At 38.2% G+C, this 19,448-nt stretch overlaps 1 protein-coding gene across 1 annotated transcript in view; it reads right to left on the bottom strand.

The window, feature by feature from the left end:
• The window catches only part of LOC146515049 (copine-8-like), a 73,545-nt gene that overhangs the window by 8,738 nt on the left and 45,359 nt on the right, over positions 1–19,448 (bottom strand). The window contains exons 7-15 of the mRNA XM_085164706.1: positions 18,132–18,195; positions 16,759–16,862; positions 16,001–16,105; positions 14,103–14,144; positions 13,192–13,267; positions 10,250–10,306; positions 8,649–8,710; positions 8,316–8,362; positions 4,907–5,088 (exon numbers count right to left, since the gene is read on the bottom strand). Of these exons, the coding sequence (XP_085020832.1) occupies positions 4,907–5,088; positions 8,316–8,362; positions 8,649–8,710; positions 10,250–10,306; positions 13,192–13,267; positions 14,103–14,144; positions 16,001–16,105; positions 16,759–16,862; positions 18,132–18,195 (739 nt within the window). The remainder of the gene's footprint in view (positions 1–4,906; positions 5,089–8,315; positions 8,363–8,648; positions 8,711–10,249; positions 10,307–13,191; positions 13,268–14,102; positions 14,145–16,000; positions 16,106–16,758; positions 16,863–18,131; positions 18,196–19,448) is intronic.

The raw sequence follows: 19,448 nt of genomic DNA, 5'->3' as shown, positions 1-19,448 counted from the left end.
TCTACACTTAGCTCTGGATGACGTCAAAAAGTAGATTTTCTTAACATGTTAATCAAAGTAACACAACTCTGGCTGTAAGCCCCATCCACCTGATGTTCAGACCTCCTTTGTAAGACAGGAAGCCATTCAGAATAAACATTAAAAAAGGAAGGGATCTTAAGGAACTGCACTAAGGATCAAGAGTAGGAGGATAAAAACAAAAAGAGATGCAATTTAACGGGTGATTTGTAAACCTGCGTTTACAGTAACATCAAATGTTAAATGCCCAAAATTAATTACAGATTATATTGACATATATTTCGTTGATATGTGTTGATATGTTCACAGCACCATAGGCTAAACGTTTACACATCCTGTCACCTTCACTGATTTGATCTCAATGTTTATTCAAAGGCACTCAGTGTCTCGATTGTAGCATGTATTTAACATCAGGCATCAAACTAAATGAAATTGTATTGCAAAGTGTTTTGATATTTGAAGACACTTCCTTATTGCTAAAAGGAATAATAAAAACATCACCATGCTGCAGGGAAACAAAATATAAAGCTGTATTAAATTTGATCTCCCTGGACTGGGACAGAGTTATAATTAATTATCATAACGAACATGGTCAAACAACAGGATTCCCTGTTAGCATATTGAGAGACGTGAAAAGTGGTCACCCCGGGGCCAAAACATCGATAATACTCCAATATTACCACCAAGTGTAAAAGATCTTTTAAGGATGCAGAATCTCAGCTAGACTTATAAATTACATAGTATAAGGAATGCTTTAATCCTTCTTTTGCATCAGTTCGGTAAATGGTATCCTCAGGCAAGTTGGCGCTGCAGTGTTGGTTATAAAAAGATCAAACATGATGATAATTTGTATTAGACTCTGACATAAGCCCATCCTCTGGCTTCTTCCTCTGTGTCTCCCACATCTGTAATATTAAAATATTAAATCTGTGCCTGGTTGACTGCTTTTTTGAGGCCCAAAAGAAAGTCGCAAAAAAGGAAACAATGCATTATTTAAACTACCCATATGTTTTAGGCTTTCAATTATCTGAGTAAGAAACCATCCTCACTAACTCTGCTTGGCTACCCATGAGTACGAACAGTGCACATGAGACTCCGTTGTTTTGTAAATGGAGCTTGCATAATTAACGTCAGATTCAGTGGTGGCCTTCTCCCACTGTGGCTACACAGCTGTAGCCTTCCTCTTTAAGAGCTGACTCAGTCAGATCCTCAATCGTTAAATTAATGCATATGTGCCTTTAGGGAGTAGCCAATGCTGAGCAGCTGTAATGGCTGTAAATGCCTCTGGAGCAACATCTGGAGGTGAGAGTCGACCAAGAAGAGATTATGTGCGGCCTGGGTAATGGTCAGGATGTCTACAGCCCTAGAGCACTTGACACTGGCAGAGTGGTACAGACAAATGGATGAGTGGAATAAGGAGAGATGAACAGTCAAAAGCACAACTATTTCTACTCAATATGAATAATGTGGGATCTCAACCCTAAGTTTAAAGCTACAGTAGGTAAAATCTTCACTGCTACATGTCAGTAGAATGCCCCTACCCACTTGAGTGCATTACCTTGTTGTCAGCCCACTGTATACCTCAGCTGACAATGCTGGGTGAGAAGTGTATTTACTCGGGAAAAGGCTGTAAAACTTTGTGGAAGGAGTCAGATACAGATCAATGAGTCTGAGAAGCTCAACTCTGTCCGATTACAGCAATGCTAAAATGAGTTGCTGAGAACATGCTGAAGTTTTCTGTCAGTAAGATGCTCATATGCTGTGAGAATGTAATCAAACTCTTTATCAGAGAGAAAGTATGATTTTTAGGACACTTGACTATAAAATTAGCGAGAGTAATGTTAGCTTACAACCAGCTGTTGTTGTTTAGTCAGCTCTTTTTTAGCTGTTCGGGTCACATGTGTAATCTGCTGACAATATCGTGGAATAAACTTATGCACGCTGTTAGAGCCCTGACTTCAGTTCAGGAGATGAGGCTTGATGTGAGGAGGAAGAGGATACTATATTTTTTAGATACCACTGGCATTTTCTTATTTTTTGCAATTTAATTTCTTTAGTGAGAGGGACTCCTTCTCCAAAGGTAAAACAGAGCTATGATACTTTATATCTTTAGTCTGAAGGTGTAGGCACAAATTGAAATGTCAGCACGCAAACTCCTACAGCCTCTCTTTTCCTCTGCCTTCTTTTGTTTATGGAGCCATTTTATAGCCACTTACATAAAACACAGTTAGTCAGAAAGTAGAAGTTCTTCCTGCCGACTGTATTTATACACGGTGGAGGGATATGGCAGCTTCCACAAAGTACAAACCTGCTCCAATCTATTTTTAATGAATTAATCATAGGTTTATGAGAAGGTACCAATTTCCTAGACACAATTACACACAAATTGATGTATATTTATCAGAATCCTTTAAAAAATAAGTCTCAAAAAATTACTGACTGCACCTTCAGCGACTACAATATAAGTCCAAAAGTTACATCCATCAATTCCAGACTTGAACCTTTCCCAGCTGACACTGACAGGTCATCAGTCCATCGCAGTGCTAACACAGAGGCAGACACCCGGACATGCACAACTGCAGTCAATAAGGAATCACCACTAAACCTAACTGGAGGAGATTCATGAGGTAATTCATGAACCAAGAACCAACCAAAATCTTCATGCTGTGAACTGACAGTGCCAGTCACTGCACCACAGTTACAGTTCAAAAAAGTCATAACCTTACCAAATTTCATAATGTTGATGGTATAAAAACTAAAAATGGTCCTTAGAAGCTAACTGTCACGGTTCTGGGTCATATTGACCCAGCTTTCTGTTTCTCATGTTTTGGTGTTTTTCTAGATTATGATTTATGTTCTGATTGATCAGTGATACTGTTTTGATTATAATTATTATTTAGTAGGTTTTGGTCAGTGTCAAGTCTGTCTCTGTCTAGTCCGTGTCTTAATAAAGTGTGTTTTGTTTCCTGTTTTACGTTGAAGGTTCTTGTTCCTGTCTGATGTCAGTGTTCCAGCTTTGCTCTCCCTGTCTCGTTAGGTCTTATTCCTCCCAGCTGTGTTCCCCTTCTGTCTCTAATTCCTTGATGACTCCCTCAGTGTATTTAAGCCCAGTGTGTCTTTGTGTCAGTGTTGCATCGTTAACGTCTACTCACCCTCACGTTAACGGTGTGTTCCGTCTGCTAGCCTGCCTGTCTGCTTAGTTTATTTCTGTATTCCCAGTTTATTTAAGTTTATGTTCCTTTTCTGCCCAGCAATAAAGCTGAGTGTTTTGAGTTTACATCTGCCTCCGAGTCCTGCATTTTGGGTCCTTTCTCCCTGCCTGCGTGCACACAGCCATGACACTAACTACACATAGTGCAAATGAACTGATTTACTGTCTTTAGTTTAGTGTGGCATATAGCTTCAGTCACTTGTTCTTTTGCATGAACATTTGTCAAAAATAAAATAAAAATGCAGCCTACAATCTGCCCATTTTCAACAGAAAAAAGATTGATACAAAGAAATTAAACTACAGCTAAAATACTTTGTCACTCTTGTATGACTAACAGTGGCCTTATACAAATAATAAAAAAATAAACTTGGCATGTTATCACACCTAAAGGGGCTTATTTACTGCCAAAAACAAACTCACTTGGCTCTTTCGGCTTCTATCTCCACAGTGCGCAGGCAGTTTGGATGCTGTGTACACGTTTTTGGACAGCAGCATTGACCACCCACCAATATATTTGTTCACTGTAACACCAAGTATGTAAGAAAGTGCCTGTTGAAAGTGTTTTTAGTTGAATTTTCGAAAAGTTTTCTTTTTTAACTTGCATGCAGTATTACGTTATGTTTTAGATGTCGCTTTAGTTTTCTTGTGGTCTCAGTGTGACTGACAGACTCCTCCAGCTGGCACCAAAAATATGAAAAGATTTGCTTTCGCAGCCGTATTCAACAGCAGTTTGAGGAAGGGCCAAATCTTTTATTCTGCCAGTTCTAATGATGTTCATCAAATCGGCACTAAATTTCACAAGCCCCGTCACAAAGCAAGGCTTTATTTCCTTTGGTCAAAAACATTGTTTGGTTGGAATCTCACATAACACAAGATTTAATTATCAGATGAATTGTGGCTTTGTGAAGGCCTGAAAACATCTCCAGCGTATGCCTCACTTCTTGCCCAGTGTCAGATCCAACAGACTACAAAAATGACATGATTTCCAGAGGATGAAACCACGCTCTTTGATGGTTCCTCAGGTCAAGATTCTTAGTAACTGATTATCATATAATTCACAGATAGACTGGCACTAATATTAAAGACACTGTTGCTTCCCATGCAATTTAATTTATCCCGTACTTTGATATATCACCAAATAGCAAACATAAAAGTATATTTGTGTTAAGTGCTAATTAAGAAGTGTTAGCATACTAGCACGTTACACTGTGAGGACCAAAGCAGATGCTAACATTTAGCATGACACATGTCATTTTGAACAAGCAGACATGTTAATTTTAGCTCAAACCGAGGCCATGTTTATGCACAGCTTTAAAGAGTTGGTAATAGAGGCTTAGATCCTTGCTTAACTTTATTATTTAAAGTTTCATTACTGCCTAAAGAAAGGCTTTGCAGTGTTAAGACTAAAACCTTAAAACATTACTCAAATGGAACTTGGAATCCAATAATTTCCCGTGTCAATTATTAAGTAAACAATAAGTAAACAATATACTGTCAGTCTTCATCATTTTTCAACATCTTACTTGGAAGAAACAACAAAGTTTGCATGTTTAATCCAGGTTTAGACTGTATGTGCCTAATCATAATACATAAGAAAAAATGGAGCAATGCTTTTTTTTCATGTATGTATCTGGACAAATGGATGGCTGGATATGAAGAAAAAAACGATGTCCTCACCAGGGCAAACTCATGTGAGACCCGTCCATCTGGGGGAAGCTTGGCACCAAAACCCAGCGCGGGAAACATCTTGTCGCTGTCGTAGTCCTGGATGATCTCACCGACAGCCCGCAGTGCCATGGCATAGTCATTTAGCTGGTAAGGGCTCATGTAATGGAGTGAGGTGGGCTGGGATGGGTTGCCTGGGACCCGAATGGTTCAACAAAATAAAACACACATCAGCATCACACTGTAATTATGCCTGCTCCCCCTGGGCTGTGAGTCATATTGAAATAAAAAGGAGGAGAGAGGGTGAAAGGGGTTAAATTGCAGACACACATTTCTGCAAGGCACAGCTGCACTGGAGGAAGAAACAATCTCAGTGGCTGCCTCACACCTCAGTGGGTCATACAATTTCCCCAAATATTACAGGATAGATAGGCAACATGAAACGTACTGTAGTCATTTTAAACTTACAAGATATTGAGCCGATCCTTCAGAGCTTTATTCCAATTTGCACAAACTAATGAAATAAGCAAAAACTGACAATATTCTTGTGTATAAATTTCAAAAGCCACTCCTGACAATTAAATAATCAAACCAAATAATGGCAAAACTGGTATTAAATAAAGCCCATTGTAAATTGTCTCCTATTTATTTAAGAATAGCTACATGAAAGAAAAGTTAATATAATGATGAGAGCAAAGACCAAAATCATGTGTTATTTGATTTTTGTTACAATGTGAACATCAAAACCAAAAATATTTACATTTTCTCAAATTAGCTCGTAACTTATGGACCCTGTCAGGCAGTTCGGATTCATTTATTTACCCCATAGATCTATTTTTAAATAGTTCAGTAATTAACTCTTAAACTATTGGCTCTTTCAACCTGAAGCAAACATTATTGAATTTAATCGTAAGCAGCTACAAAACTGTAAGGCTAAAATGAAAACCCTTGGGCTCTATGGACTGGGTAGAATTGAACAGCCTTGAGAACAGATCACAGATATTATAAAAGAAGCAACAGCACTCAGGACGAGGATAAAGACAGTGGCCTTTCCCACCTGCACATAAAGACCCAATTAGCAGGCAAAACAGGAAACATGAGAGCCAATCGTGTTTCTTAGTAACTGATTATCATATAATTCACAGATGGACTGACACTAATATTAAAGACACTGTTGCATCCCATGCAATTTAATTTATCCTGTACTTTGATATATTTCCAAACAAATGTAAACGTTTGTACAAATATACTTTTACGTTTGGAAATGTAAAAGTGTATTTGTATTAAGTGCTAATTAAGAAATGTTCGCATACTAGCATGTTACACTATGAGGACCAAAGCACTGCTAACATTTAGCATGTGTTACTGCACTAACGCATGCACATAACATACGTTCACAAGAGTTTATGCTGCTCACTATCATGGTGAAGGCTTTTGTCAAATCTTTTTTGTTTCATGGCATTTCTGGCCTTTGTACAAAATCTTTTTGTGGACATTACCAAAGTCCTGAAGCTAATCTTTATTTCAGTTATGTTCCAACTGTCACAACTACAGTCCTCCCTTATTCATTTTCTTGCGGGCTTTGAAATAACTGTCCAAATAACTGCTTGAATGTGTTACCAAGACAGCGTATGTGAGGCCCCTCTTCTGTGGAACCAGCTTCCAGTTTGGATTCGGTAGACAGACACTATCTCTACTTTTAATATTAGGCTTAAAACTTTCCTTTTTGCTAAAGCATATAGTTAGGGCTGGACCAGGTGACCCTGAATCCTCCCTTAGTTATGCTGCAATAGACGTAGGCTGCCGGGGGATTTCCATGATGCATTGAGTTTTTCCTTTCCAGTCACCTTTCTCACTCACTATGTATTAACAGACCTCTCTGCATTGAATCATATCTGTTATTAACCTCTGTCTCTCTTCCACAGCATGTCTTCTATCCTGTCTTCCTTCTCTCACCCCAACCGGTCGCAGCAGATGGCCGCCCCTCCCTGAGCCTGGTTCTGCCGGAGGTTTCTTCCTGTTAAAAGGGAGTTTTTCCTTCCCACTGTCGCCAAAGTGCTTGCTCATAGGGGGTCATATGATTGTTGGGTTTTTCTCTGTATCTATGAAGCGCCTTGAGGCGACTTTTGTTGTGATTTAGCGCTATATAAATAAAATTGAATTGAATTGAATTGATGCGAGGCTTGCTTTTTGAACGACTGTCACCATTACAGAGTGAAATTTGAAAAACTGAGAATACTGATAAATGCAAATTTAAGACTAAATAACAGCCTTACCACAGTGAGCCAGTTATATTAATTTTGTTGAAGCTGCGTTAAAAACTGGAGTGAAGACTGTACTAGAGGACCTATTCTAGGCCCCTTTCAGCTTCAGATTAATGCACATTGAGGTGGTTCTCCATCTAACATTTGCAACAGCAGGATGGTGTATGTGAGCATGAATCCAAATAACCGACAGTATTTGGAAGCTGTGGTGGCGAGGAGGTCACTCATACTATAAATCTTGCACCCCTTACAGGACTATACGGTGACACATCTGCCAGATAATAATAATAATAATAATAATAATGATAATAATAATAATTAGAAAACCAAGGGTGCTCTGTGGCCCAGACGAACATGGTGTATTAGATTTGGGTCACAATAATAATATTCATTTGAAATGAGTTCAGCGTTGGCTTTGGGTTTGAGAAAACTTGTAGCCTACGGCTTTGTTTGTGCAACATTATTAAAGAAATGAGACAGCTGTAACAGTCTGGAACAACCTGTTTTACAAATAGGATCAAAGAAAAACTAATGAAGATAATATGCATACATTATAAATAGATGCATCACACCGCTATTATTTTACAGTGTGGGAGCTGCTTTGATGGCTGCAAAGAAACTCATTAATATCTCTTGTGGCAGAAAGAAGTCTCTAAAATTGTATAACATATATTGACTCACTAAATCATCTTTTGCTGAAATGAGAACATTACTCATCCCTGACAAAGTCATCCATGCAGAATAGCTCATTTTGTTTGTCTGACGTTAAGTTGTTCTGATAAATGCATTGCGGTTTTCCTGTGGGTTTTATAAACCGCCACTACATGAAGACAACAATCTAAACTGAAAATAAATTTGGGCAAAATGTGGGAGTAATGGCTTTCGTTCTCCAGAGAGGCAGAAACTTTTGGCTAACAAGTAAAATCAAGCTGAGCTCAGAGATTTAGAGCAACAGATAGCGTTCTAATAATTATCCAGCTTTCAGATGTTCTATCTTCTTAGTCAAGTTAAGGGGTGAAGAGCCATCAAATGAGCGGATAAGCAGTCTCTTAAAGGTTCAAATCATATAAAGATCTGATCGTTAGCCTGCAATATTTTATCTGTTGATACACTAAAGAGATTTCAATAATATCTGGGCAGAGCTTTAAAACACTCACCGTTTGATGCTGTGAAATCAATTGCCACTGTGAAATTAATCTGAGTCCTACAAGAAATAAAAGAACAGAATAAATAAGTCACGTGAGGAGAAACAGAGAGCCATCAATCGAGCCAGATTATATGATAGCATGTTTCAAAGCACGCAGCATGAGCAATTAAGCAGCAGGTTATCGGCAGCTGTCTGTCTTCATTTTGGAAGTGGGAGATAAAAGGCAGCGGCAGTCCTCTCTGCTGCGTCTACACTGCTAACTCCAGGCCATTCAGAATTTAATGATGAGATTAATGTTGCTGCCTAATTGAGTACTGTATGCTATCAATTATTGTGACCTTACCCGCCTCTGATGTAGTCCAGGAAAGAGAGCTCAGTGTCCACCAGGCAGGACAGCAGAGTGACCTGCAGGCAGACATGTGCGCCAATTAGACAGGAAGTACTTGTGCAGTGTGAATCTGTAGCACCTGATTCTCTGATGAGACATTTTTACACCACTGATCAAATGTTTCTAACATTTCTTTTTTAGGGCTGTGATCTTTTCTTTGTTTTGCTCCACTGTGGTTTTTATGCTTTTTATAATTCTAATAGTATTTTATTAAGCTAAGACTAAATAAGAGTAAACACACCAACACATGCAGAGATGACACAGAGAAAATAAACCAGATTAGGATTTTTTTTTATCTGAGAGTGTGTGTGTGTGTGTGTGTGTGTGTGTGTGTGTGTGTGTGTGTGTGTGTGTGTGTGTGTGTGTGAGGTTTCTCTTTTGAACCCAGATGAGCATGTAACATCAGCACAAAAATTCTGCACTGGGAGCTTCATGTCAAGCAACTCCCATAGAAGCAAAGTGCAGGTGGCTCAGAACTTTTTCAGCTCATGGTACAGATGACAAGGTGTGTGTCGAGATGCCAGAATTAAGGTAAAACCATAAAGGAGAATCAAGAAGTGCTGAGAGCGAAAAACTCCACCAAGGCAGCACGTTCTCTAGGCAGTATTTACTTTTAAGGAAACTGTCTTGTATCTTCTATATATCGATTTTATTTTCTTTGTTCTTGTAGTTCAGTAAAAATAATGTAATTTTGGTCAACTTGAAACAAAGGCAGATGTGAAATGTTAGAGTGAGGTCAGAGGTCAAATATGATGTGATATTTTAATGTAAACTATAATGTGATATTTAGAGTCCACATAAACCAGTAGCATTTCCTACATGTTGGTAACACAAACAAAGTCAGCAGAATTTTAAATGTAGTTTTAAACATAAACACATTTTATGAGTTGAAGTCCAAGTAATGTGATATTTAGGATCAGTATATATCATTATATAATTCTCTATATGCCAATGTTTTGTCAAAACAAACAATGGCAGTAAGAAATAGTTTAACCATATATATAGTATCATTATATAGACTTAGACCTTGAAGGAGAGGTCAGAGGTCAAATGTGAAATATTTTAAATTGTTATCCAGTACGTTCTATATGAGGACAATATACAATACACTTGTAAAGATTATAGGTTTTAAGTTATAAGGCTTTTTTAACTAATAAAATATTAAGTTGACCTTGAAAACAGTGGTTGTAAGCCGATTCTTAATGGACTGTTAATATGACATTTGTACCACTGTAAGGAAAATATGAAAAAACAAACCAAACATTTCTGAACATTGAGGGGGATATTTGAGAAAATAACCTGAGATAAAATCCTTTATACATCTCACCAATAAAAAATCCATTTTTGATAAGGCACTTTAATCCTTAAGTTTAGCGATGATAACAGTAAACATCAGATGCTTCACGCACATAAAAATGAGGATGGCACTGTTATGATATTGCAGAAGAAAGGTTTTAGGGAACATTGGCATACCATCTGTTTTCACTTTGTATCGGTGAATGGCATGAAAGTTCAGACAACATATTAGGACAACTTGAGTAACAATAACAGCATACCGTTCCTGAGTTTTGGTACTTTTTCTTCTTCTTCCCTTTCTTCTTTGGATTTAGCACCTGTGTAGAAATCAGTTTGAATCATCAAAATAGATTATTCCATAAATTAAAACACATGCCTTCTTAAAACTAAACATGTCTGAATCTCCATCAGCACACTGCAGTGGGTGTTACTGATGGAAATAGCTCTGTTTACTCTCCCTCTTCAGATTCATGTATTCCAAATGCCACAGGACACTGCTTCCAACAGAGGTATCCAACAGAGTGTACAGACTCCCCAAACATTTTTCAGAACATGTTCACACACTTCATTTTGTATTCTATTACTTGTCCTCTGGTCAAGGAACAATTGATTTTCTCTGTTTTGGAGAAAATTAAAAACTGAGCTTAGGATTGATGAAGCTGAAGACAGCACTGGTCTAAATGATTTGATAACCCCCAGTTAAATCACACGAGTGGAGAGAGCACCCTGCTCTCCCTACATCTGTTCTCCAGATTATGCTTCATAGTTTTACTGACTCTTAACTTTCAGTGATTTATGTTTAGCTTGAACACAGCTGATAGACCAGTCAGCAAACTGCAACGAGGACAAGAGGGAAGCACAGCCTTTTAGGGAACTTGCTTAACAGCGTGCACTACACATATTAGTGAGTTCCATCTGGATGGCTGCATATCAGCCTGTTAATCACTGTAATTAAAGAATCCGTGTGTAATCCCTGCTATAATGCTCCATTTCAGTCTTTGGAATACAAATGAACACAACAATAAAGTGAGTCTTTTACATTTTAGATTATTATGTGAGCTACAAATAAATAACAAGAGCAATCAAAGACTGTATAGAAAAGACTATTTCTGCCATTGTTTTCTTTTTACAATTTGCTCGTTCAGATATGATGTGAAATTAGCAATTTTGTCCCATCAAGCAATGCTGAAGAACTCTTGCCAAAACTGTTGGATCCAGACTAGAAATTCCCTTCTAACTTGCCCTTAACCCCACCTCACGATCAAGCAGAAAGATATCCTTGAACCCTGAAACAAACCTCCTTGGGACAGGCAAAAACTGCTGAAAACTATAGGACAATAATATACACTCCCACTGGTGAGAAATGACACTCGAAGGTGGCTCTAGAAAATGTTGACTCGGGCAAAACTCAAACATAACGTAAAATATGCAACTCAGAACGTGTGCACCTGGTATTATAAACAACCGGATCAAGGTGATGCATCGTATAGTGACAATCCACGAGCGTAGTCAGATTCCAACCTCTGATGAATGTGTTTGTCCGGTTTTATTCATCTAGCTTTCTGGCCCCAGGGGGAAGAGAGACAAAACTTATGTTCACATTACACAGAAAAAATGACTTTTCCTGACTTTGAGCCTGTGCTCATGCTGCAGTGTGTGGGAAAAACTACTGTAAATGTTCTTCTGTATGGAAGCAATGCTGTCATTAAAGATAGAAGTGAGCCTCATCCGACCCACTTCAGTCCCCACAGACCTGCAGTTCTTTACTCTAGTATTCCAGTTTTTCATGATAATGTCAATTATTTTTATTTAATGACTTGATATCATTACTTGGCTCTTTCTTTTTATTTAGTGCTTTGTAAAAATAACAATTTGGTACCCACAATTGTAAGTTCAGCCTATAAAATTTTATTAGATCAAAGTATTTACTTTATTTGTCGTGGCACCAAATTTAAAATATTAAACCTTAATGAGACTGAGGTTGAAAAATACAGCTGTCCTGAGCATAGCATGAACTAAATCATTTGTTTAAACTGTGTGTTGGTTGGTAAACCACAGTTGGTTTCAACTTGAAAATATAGCATGAAAAATGTGTACTTTAAATCAGTGAAAAGTGAATGATGCCAGAATCCAACAATAATTTTCTAATCTTTTGTAGACTGACCACAACATAGAAGCTTTCCAGATCACATGTCCTCCTGGTATTGCTCTAATTATTGTGCAGCTTCTGTTGTATACTAACTGTTGTACACACGAGATTACGCTATAAATGCTTTGAAGTTGCACAATGTGTCCTATATTCAAGTGAAAAACTACATGCGTTTGAATTATTTCCACTTTTTTCAAAGCATTCTCTTTGTTGAAAATGCCTGATCTCCTGCATGGACTAGTTAAAATGTTTGTGAGGATATTTTTTAATAACAACTTGCCTCAGGTATGTTCAGTTTGAAAATGGGGCACAGCATTTTGCTGTTTCCAGGTTGAATGACATGTTTTATTTAAACATTGTGCAACGGCATGCAACAGTGGGTAACAGTCTCTGAAGCATGTTTTATTCGTGCAGTGGGTGTATCAGAGAGTATTACTCTTACAGTGTTGACACGTAAGCTGTGTAAACCCCTCACATTAATAATATGCTAACACCGCTCTACAAGCTCAAATAGCTGTTTGAAGGTTTATGTTTTGGTTAGATATCTGGATCAGGTGACCCTGAATCCTCCCTTAGTTATGCTGCAATAGGTGTAGGCTGCTGGAGGATTCCCATGATGCACTGAGTGTTTCTTCTTCAGACACCTTTCTCACTCACTATGTGTTAATAGACCGCTCTGCACTGAATCATGCTTGTTATTGATCTCTGTCTCTCTTCCACAGCATGTCTTCTATCCTGTCTTCCTTCTCTCACCCAAACCGGTCGCAGCAGATGGCCGCCCCTCCCTGAGCCTGGTTTTGCTGGAGGTTTCTTCCTGTTAAAAGGGAGTTTTTCCTTCCCATTGTCGCCAAAGTGCTTGCTCATTGTTGGGTTTTTCTCTCTATGTATGTATTGTAGGGTCTACCTTACAATATAAAGCGCCTTGAGGCGACTGTTGTTGTGATTTGGCGCTGTATAAATAAAACTGAATTGAATTGAATTAGATATCGTGATGAGAGAATAATGAATAATTAATATTATGAAAGGTGTGGGGAAAAGGAGTTGGATTATCACCTCATAGATGTGGAACTGTAACTGGCTTCTGGACATTTCCCTGTAGCTTGTACTGAACTCTCCGATGAAATCGTGGCTGCAAGAATACACACAGAGTCACATTAGGCCATTGCTAAAAACAGGAAACACTGTAATAAAGCTGTGTCAGGAAAAGTAAAAATAATAATAATGACAAGAGGAATGGTCCAAATGCCTGCTAGAGAATAACAAATTGGATCAATTTGTTTGTAGTGTGCATAATATTTGCAAAGTCTTCTTCAAGGAGCAGGACTATCACTGAGAAGCTCATTGGTTACTGTAGGCGTGGGTGTAGCAACCATTTATGTAATTTCACAGAGATAATCAGCAGAGTTGGAGTCAGGGTCAGATATTAATAGGAGCTCAGGGCAAAACGCCCTTGAAATGTCACAAACTGTGTATGAAATGAACAATGAAGGGGCAAACTGTGCCCCTGAGTACTGGGAATTCACTTGCTTCAAAAGATTAACACGATCTTTATTCCCTGCCTGACACCATGAAGGTAACCATTGAGAGACCGTTCAGAAAATATTAATAATTAATGTGTTGCATATTTGAAGTAGAAGGGTGTGTCGTCACGTGCAGAGCTCCGCTGAGATATTTTTCCCCAGTGTCTACTCTTTAACAGTGAAAAACAAGAGTGTGTATAAGGACATCCATTTTGGAGAGTGGTCTGTTAGCAAAATCCCAAAAGCACTTCACTACTTTGCACATATGCTCTGATGTTATCAGGGCAGCTTTCTTGGATTTTAAGAACACACAATAACAGTCTCGCTGGTATCTCTCTTTTTAGAATGTAGTTTTAATACATTAAATAATGATACTGCATAAATTCATGGACCGTTGCACCACCCACTGTAGCTTTAACATGCAGGAAAGCATTGCTCTCTCACCCTCCATCTCTGTCCCAGTCGTACACCTCCACCTTAATGCTCCTGTGCAGAGAAACAAGTGGATTGAGTGAAATCCCATTAAGAAAAATCAATCAGCACCAATGATTTACTATTTTTCTGTTTATAGAGCTGGCCACCGGTCTGTGGAATGCACAGGTCCTCAGCAAAGAGGGGGAAGCTCTAGACAAACTAAAGAAGTTTCTACATCTCCTTTCTAAGACTACGGTCTGGTAAGCTTTAATGTTTAAATGTATCCAGGTTTAGGTTTCAAATCTTTAATCTGTAGCTGTCACTTTAGAAATAGACACCTGTACAAAGAGTGCACTCTGCAACAAAATACAATTAAAATGTTAATTACAGCTCTGTGTTCTAAATGTTTTAATGTGTGTTCTAACGATTTCTGAAGCATTTTCTTTTACCTGATTTTTGTTTCTGAAATTCATTTTACATTTTGATAGAACAGTGGGAGTATAATGTCCTCGTACGAGGATATCAGGCACTTGTAGAGCAAAATTTAGTATTTTGGTCTAGACAACCCAAAATGTGATGTCCACATATGTGGATGCCAGGTCCTAGGAGGTTAAAAATAAATTATCCATGCAAAAACAAACTTTGACACTCATATCTGTTGACTGTAGTCTTTTAAAACAATTGAAAGAACGGCTTATAGCTGTATCAGTCAGGACTTTCTGAAGATCCAAGTTGTCTGGTTTTATTTCCGACTGGATCTTCACGTTAATGCTAACATGTCAGAACCTGGTCATTTCTGTAACTCTTCTATAGCATTTTTTTTTTAAGTTTAACTCCTGGCCTGTCGCACTACCTGAGTTACACTGTACTAAAATTTTAAAAACCTAGCTACAGTAAACTCTGTCATTAGCATGCATCATCTTTCTGCAAGCTAACAGTAAGGAAGCGCTTTACTTACTTACTACTTATTACTAAATAATTTTTAAAAGGATCTCAAAGGTATGGAAGCCCGTTTCCGCCACTAAATTTTAAAAAAGTATCCATAACTTGAAATTTTGAGTTATCTTTCTCAAAATTTTGAGTTATTTTCTTGAAATTTCGAGCTAATAACATATTAACTCAAAATGTCAAAAAGAAATAACTCAAAATTTCGAGTTAGGGCTGCCAATCGGTAATCTACGTGATTGATGTCATTTCCTTGTTACCCAGAGGCTGAAGCCCTCAGCTACAAATGCTACAGCTAAGCTACCAGTATTACAGCCAGTCATGAATGCACAAATTGCTGATTATTTTCATTGTGGCTTCACAAATTATGGGATCTTTGTGTTATTAGCTGAATCACATGGCCTCGCTATCAGCAAACGTACTCTCGAAAGCGCAAGTTTGTTGCAATCCAGTTTTGAGTGCGCGTTCCACATAGATTACTGATTGGCAGCGCTAACTCGAAATTTTGAGTTACTTTTCTCAAAATTTTGAGTTATTAAGTCAAAATTGCGAGAAAGATAACTTGAAATTTTGAGATATGGATACTTTTTTAAAAATTTAGTAGCAGAAACGGGCTTCCATACAAAGGAGCTCCTAAACATCGCCCAAACATCTAGTTTACCTAAGTCTTGTAAGTCTATGCCTATTAAGTATTCTAAGGATGATAAAGAGCTAAAAACTTTCAGACCAAAACAGAATTAGACACACAAAAAGGAATATTAGCATATACATGAGTTATCAGCCAAATTATTATTTTAAACAAAGTTATTAACCCAGAATTTCTCCATTTGTGCCGCAATAAGAACACAAACAAATCCAAACATGTCTCTGCTTAACTCTGCTTAAAAATATGCTCACCTATATTCCTGTTCCTGTTGTGTATATTAATATTCTCTCCATTTAACTGTAAACATTCATGCATCACCTTGTGTGTCCTACTATACCTGTCATAGTCACCATTACACAGCGCCCTGACGGGAATTTTAAAAGCCTGCCACACTGGATCCAGAGTATTCTTCACCACCTCTGTTTTGTGGCAGATGGTGTACCTGCAAGACATACAAAGTTAAAGAAAAAAACAAAACAAAAACAAAGCCCTCAGTGCTTCTTCTCCTTATCATTGAGGGAGAGCATAATTTAAAATGCGTTTCAGGAAGCTTGACCCTTAGCTGAAGAAACAGCTTCCAGTTTCTGTTTTATAAGGGATCAGGACTGGCTCTTTGTAACCACGGTTTGCTGCTGTTAAACCCTGCGGCGGAACATTTAGGCTGCATCAGTAAATACCCAGCTGCACTAAAAGAAAATGTGTTAAGTGCGAGACACTGAAGTCGACTTGAATAAAAGCATCTTCGGGGCAAAGAAACTGCAACCTCCACACGCAGTTTTCACTTAACTCTGTCTTATCCATCCATCCTCTCTTTATGTTTCTCATGTCAACTCTGTACTATTATTTCCACTCACCTCTGCATCTACGGCTTCTGAATGGAAGGCATAAGTCACTCATACAACAGGAAGCATTATGTAACATCACACAGGCGGCTTAGCTCCTACTGTACGTCCTCCGTGTATAAGCTTTTAGAGCATTAATCGTCATGCTCGGAGTCTATATGTACTTCAGAAATTTTTGCACGTGTGTTTTTATGTGTATAATAGCTGAGTATGTAATCGCTGGATATCAATAAGAAGTTACTTGTCAACTTACGATCCGTCCTCGTTGCTGCGGTAAAACACAAGAAATGGATCTGATTTTCCGAAGAAATCCTTCTTATCCAGCTTGTTCCCACAAAACTGTAACATCACTGACTCCTAAAGAGGAAGAAAGGGACCAAAACAAACATGACACACTGCCTCAGAAGTGCTCTAAAGACATAAAATATGACTTGCTATTAATACAAAAAGTATTCATATTGGTCAATAGGATGGTGAAGACTTGTGCATGTGTGTTATATATATTTGTTTTGTGTTATTCTCCTTTTGATCCCATGGCTTTTTGTTTGGTGAATTGATTTAATTAATTGAATTGGTTGATTTTATTACACAGTCAACTGGCATCTCTGTCACTTTTATAATTAAATTATCTTTGTAGCAGTTTGCTGCAAAATGGTTCTTTGGTTTTAAAGGATTGACGCTAACACATGGATCTGACTGTATGATGTTGTACAAAAATGTCAGCAAATAAAAGACTTGAGCCCAGAATATCAGAGAACTTCCCTTCAGAAATATCTGCTTTCTATATTAACTGAATGCTTGGGTGGACAGATTCACTACTGGGAGCGCAAGATGATGCCTGCAGCACATTCAGGTTGCACATTTGCACTGTTGCAAGAAGGTCTGCTGTATCTCCCAAAACAGCCTCAAGAGTTTGGAAGAGATACTAGGAGATAGGCACAGGGAGCGCTGGACATGGCTGTACCATGCAGCAGGACCAGTGTCTGCTCTTTTGTGGGAGGAGAAACAGGAGAAGCACTGCCAGAGCCCTACAAAACGCCCTCCAGCAGACTACTCATGTGCATGTTTCTGGCTATATTGTCAGAAACAGACTACATGAGCATGGGATCAGGTCCCAGCATCATTTATTGTGCACACAGCTCAGCACCATTCAGGAGAGAGCAAAGGTCTGTGGCCACCTGCAAAACCTGCAAAAGCATTCCAGTTTTAGGGGGGATTTCATTTCATTAGCATCAAAAGCAGGTGAATTAACCAACAATGGATTATGTGTGTCACAGAGGGAGAAGCACAGTTTCTCATTTATACAAGTTATTGTTAAATATATGAATATATTGATGACACAAGTAACTAGCCTTTCTAACTGAGATGGGGGTATTTGACATTAAATTAAATGCTTTTTTTTATCCTTCCAACTCCATAGTGCAAAGTCGTGTGTAAAGCTTGCGAATACGTGTATTCTATGTGTGAAAACAATATTAAAATGATGGACAATTTTAGTTCGATCTGTGTGATTTTTACTTGAAGAAGACAAAAGAACCAGAGAATACGGATAAATAAAGCACAGCATCTCAAAGTCTGAAAAGTCCACTTCAAAATGGCCAACAGGTGAACCAAACAGACTCTTACCCTGCAGTTGCTCACTTCTTCTGCTCTCACTATGACAGTGCCACATTTCTTTCCTGGGATTCCACTAGAAAAAAGAAAAACAAAACAGGAAATTGACGGCATTGATTCCAGTTTAAATGCTTTAAATGTAATCTATTTTACACTGTATATGTCTGTTCTATTACTGCATGCACACTATATTTAGTGCTTCACAGTATTATTTGTCATCTTAGTTTTTTATAGAGTATATCTATACTACTCCTGAGTAGTAAACTGCATTTTGTCATTCTAATCTGAATTTCTGAATTCTTGGTTGTTCATCTTCCTGTGACATTTCTTTTCACCACAGATTGGGGTTTTGGGCAAATATTTATGATAAGAATATTTAAGGTTGTTCAGCAGTTTCAGCAAAATGCTGAAAATGAGAGAATTTCAGGAGACGCTGCATCTAATTTCTCCTCTTCATGTTTTCTCTTGCAGTCACTGCCTGATTGCATTTATAAATATCAATTAATGCTGAATGAAAACCTTCAGAAAAGAACATCAAAGTAATGCAAACCACATCCAGTGACATTTCAGCTGAAATGTTTGTTTGCATCCTGAGCAGGCGAAGCGTAATATTCAGCCAATAAAGCCAAGGGAGGCTGACCACTAAAAATAGACAAAATGAATGCCACAGACCCTGGGCCTGTTCCAGAGTAAGGAAGGGTAGAGATCATTTATTTTGGCTAAGTAATGTCCAGTAATGCCAGAAAGCGCCTTAAATAAATAAGAAAATTGAGAAATTTATGGCTGATCTAAGCAAGTTTTTGACAATTTCTCCATTGCCTGAGATTCACAGGCATCTTTGGATGAACAGGGAAGCTTCAGTGAAATGAAGCCACTGTACATGGAGAGATTGCTCAGTAAGGGGCCAGATGGAAGAAATGGTGAGAAAAAAAAGAGATGGACAGAGCCACAGAGAGAAACAGAGGAAGAACACAGTGCGTAAATCATGGAGTACAAAACATTGTAGAGGAAGCCTGTCACCATCAGTGCGTGACATCACAAGTGTCACTGAATTGGAATTTTCGTCTGTGATCCCCTTCAGTGCTCACAGTCAGTATCTTACATGTGTGTAAATTAGCCTCAATCTTATGTTCTTGACTGATAAAGCTATATGCTATAAAGCAACTAAAGCTTAAACACCTTCACTCCTAAACAACTGATTCAATCTTGATGGAACTGGCACATAAATTACCCAGGGTATGTAGCATCTATATGGTGATTGACTCAACATTCACTTTGAATAAAAAGTGCAGGTTTTTTTCCTGTGTATTTCTATATAGAAGCTGCAAA

This window comes from Neolamprologus multifasciatus, chromosome 7 (assembly GCF_963576455.1).
Source record: "Neolamprologus multifasciatus chromosome 7, fNeoMul1.2, whole genome shotgun sequence".
NCBI classification, from domain to species: Eukaryota; Metazoa; Chordata; class Actinopteri; order Cichliformes; family Cichlidae; genus Neolamprologus; species Neolamprologus multifasciatus.
The sequence above is the reverse complement of the archived record's forward strand: the minus strand, read 5'-3'. Positions and strand labels throughout refer to the sequence as shown.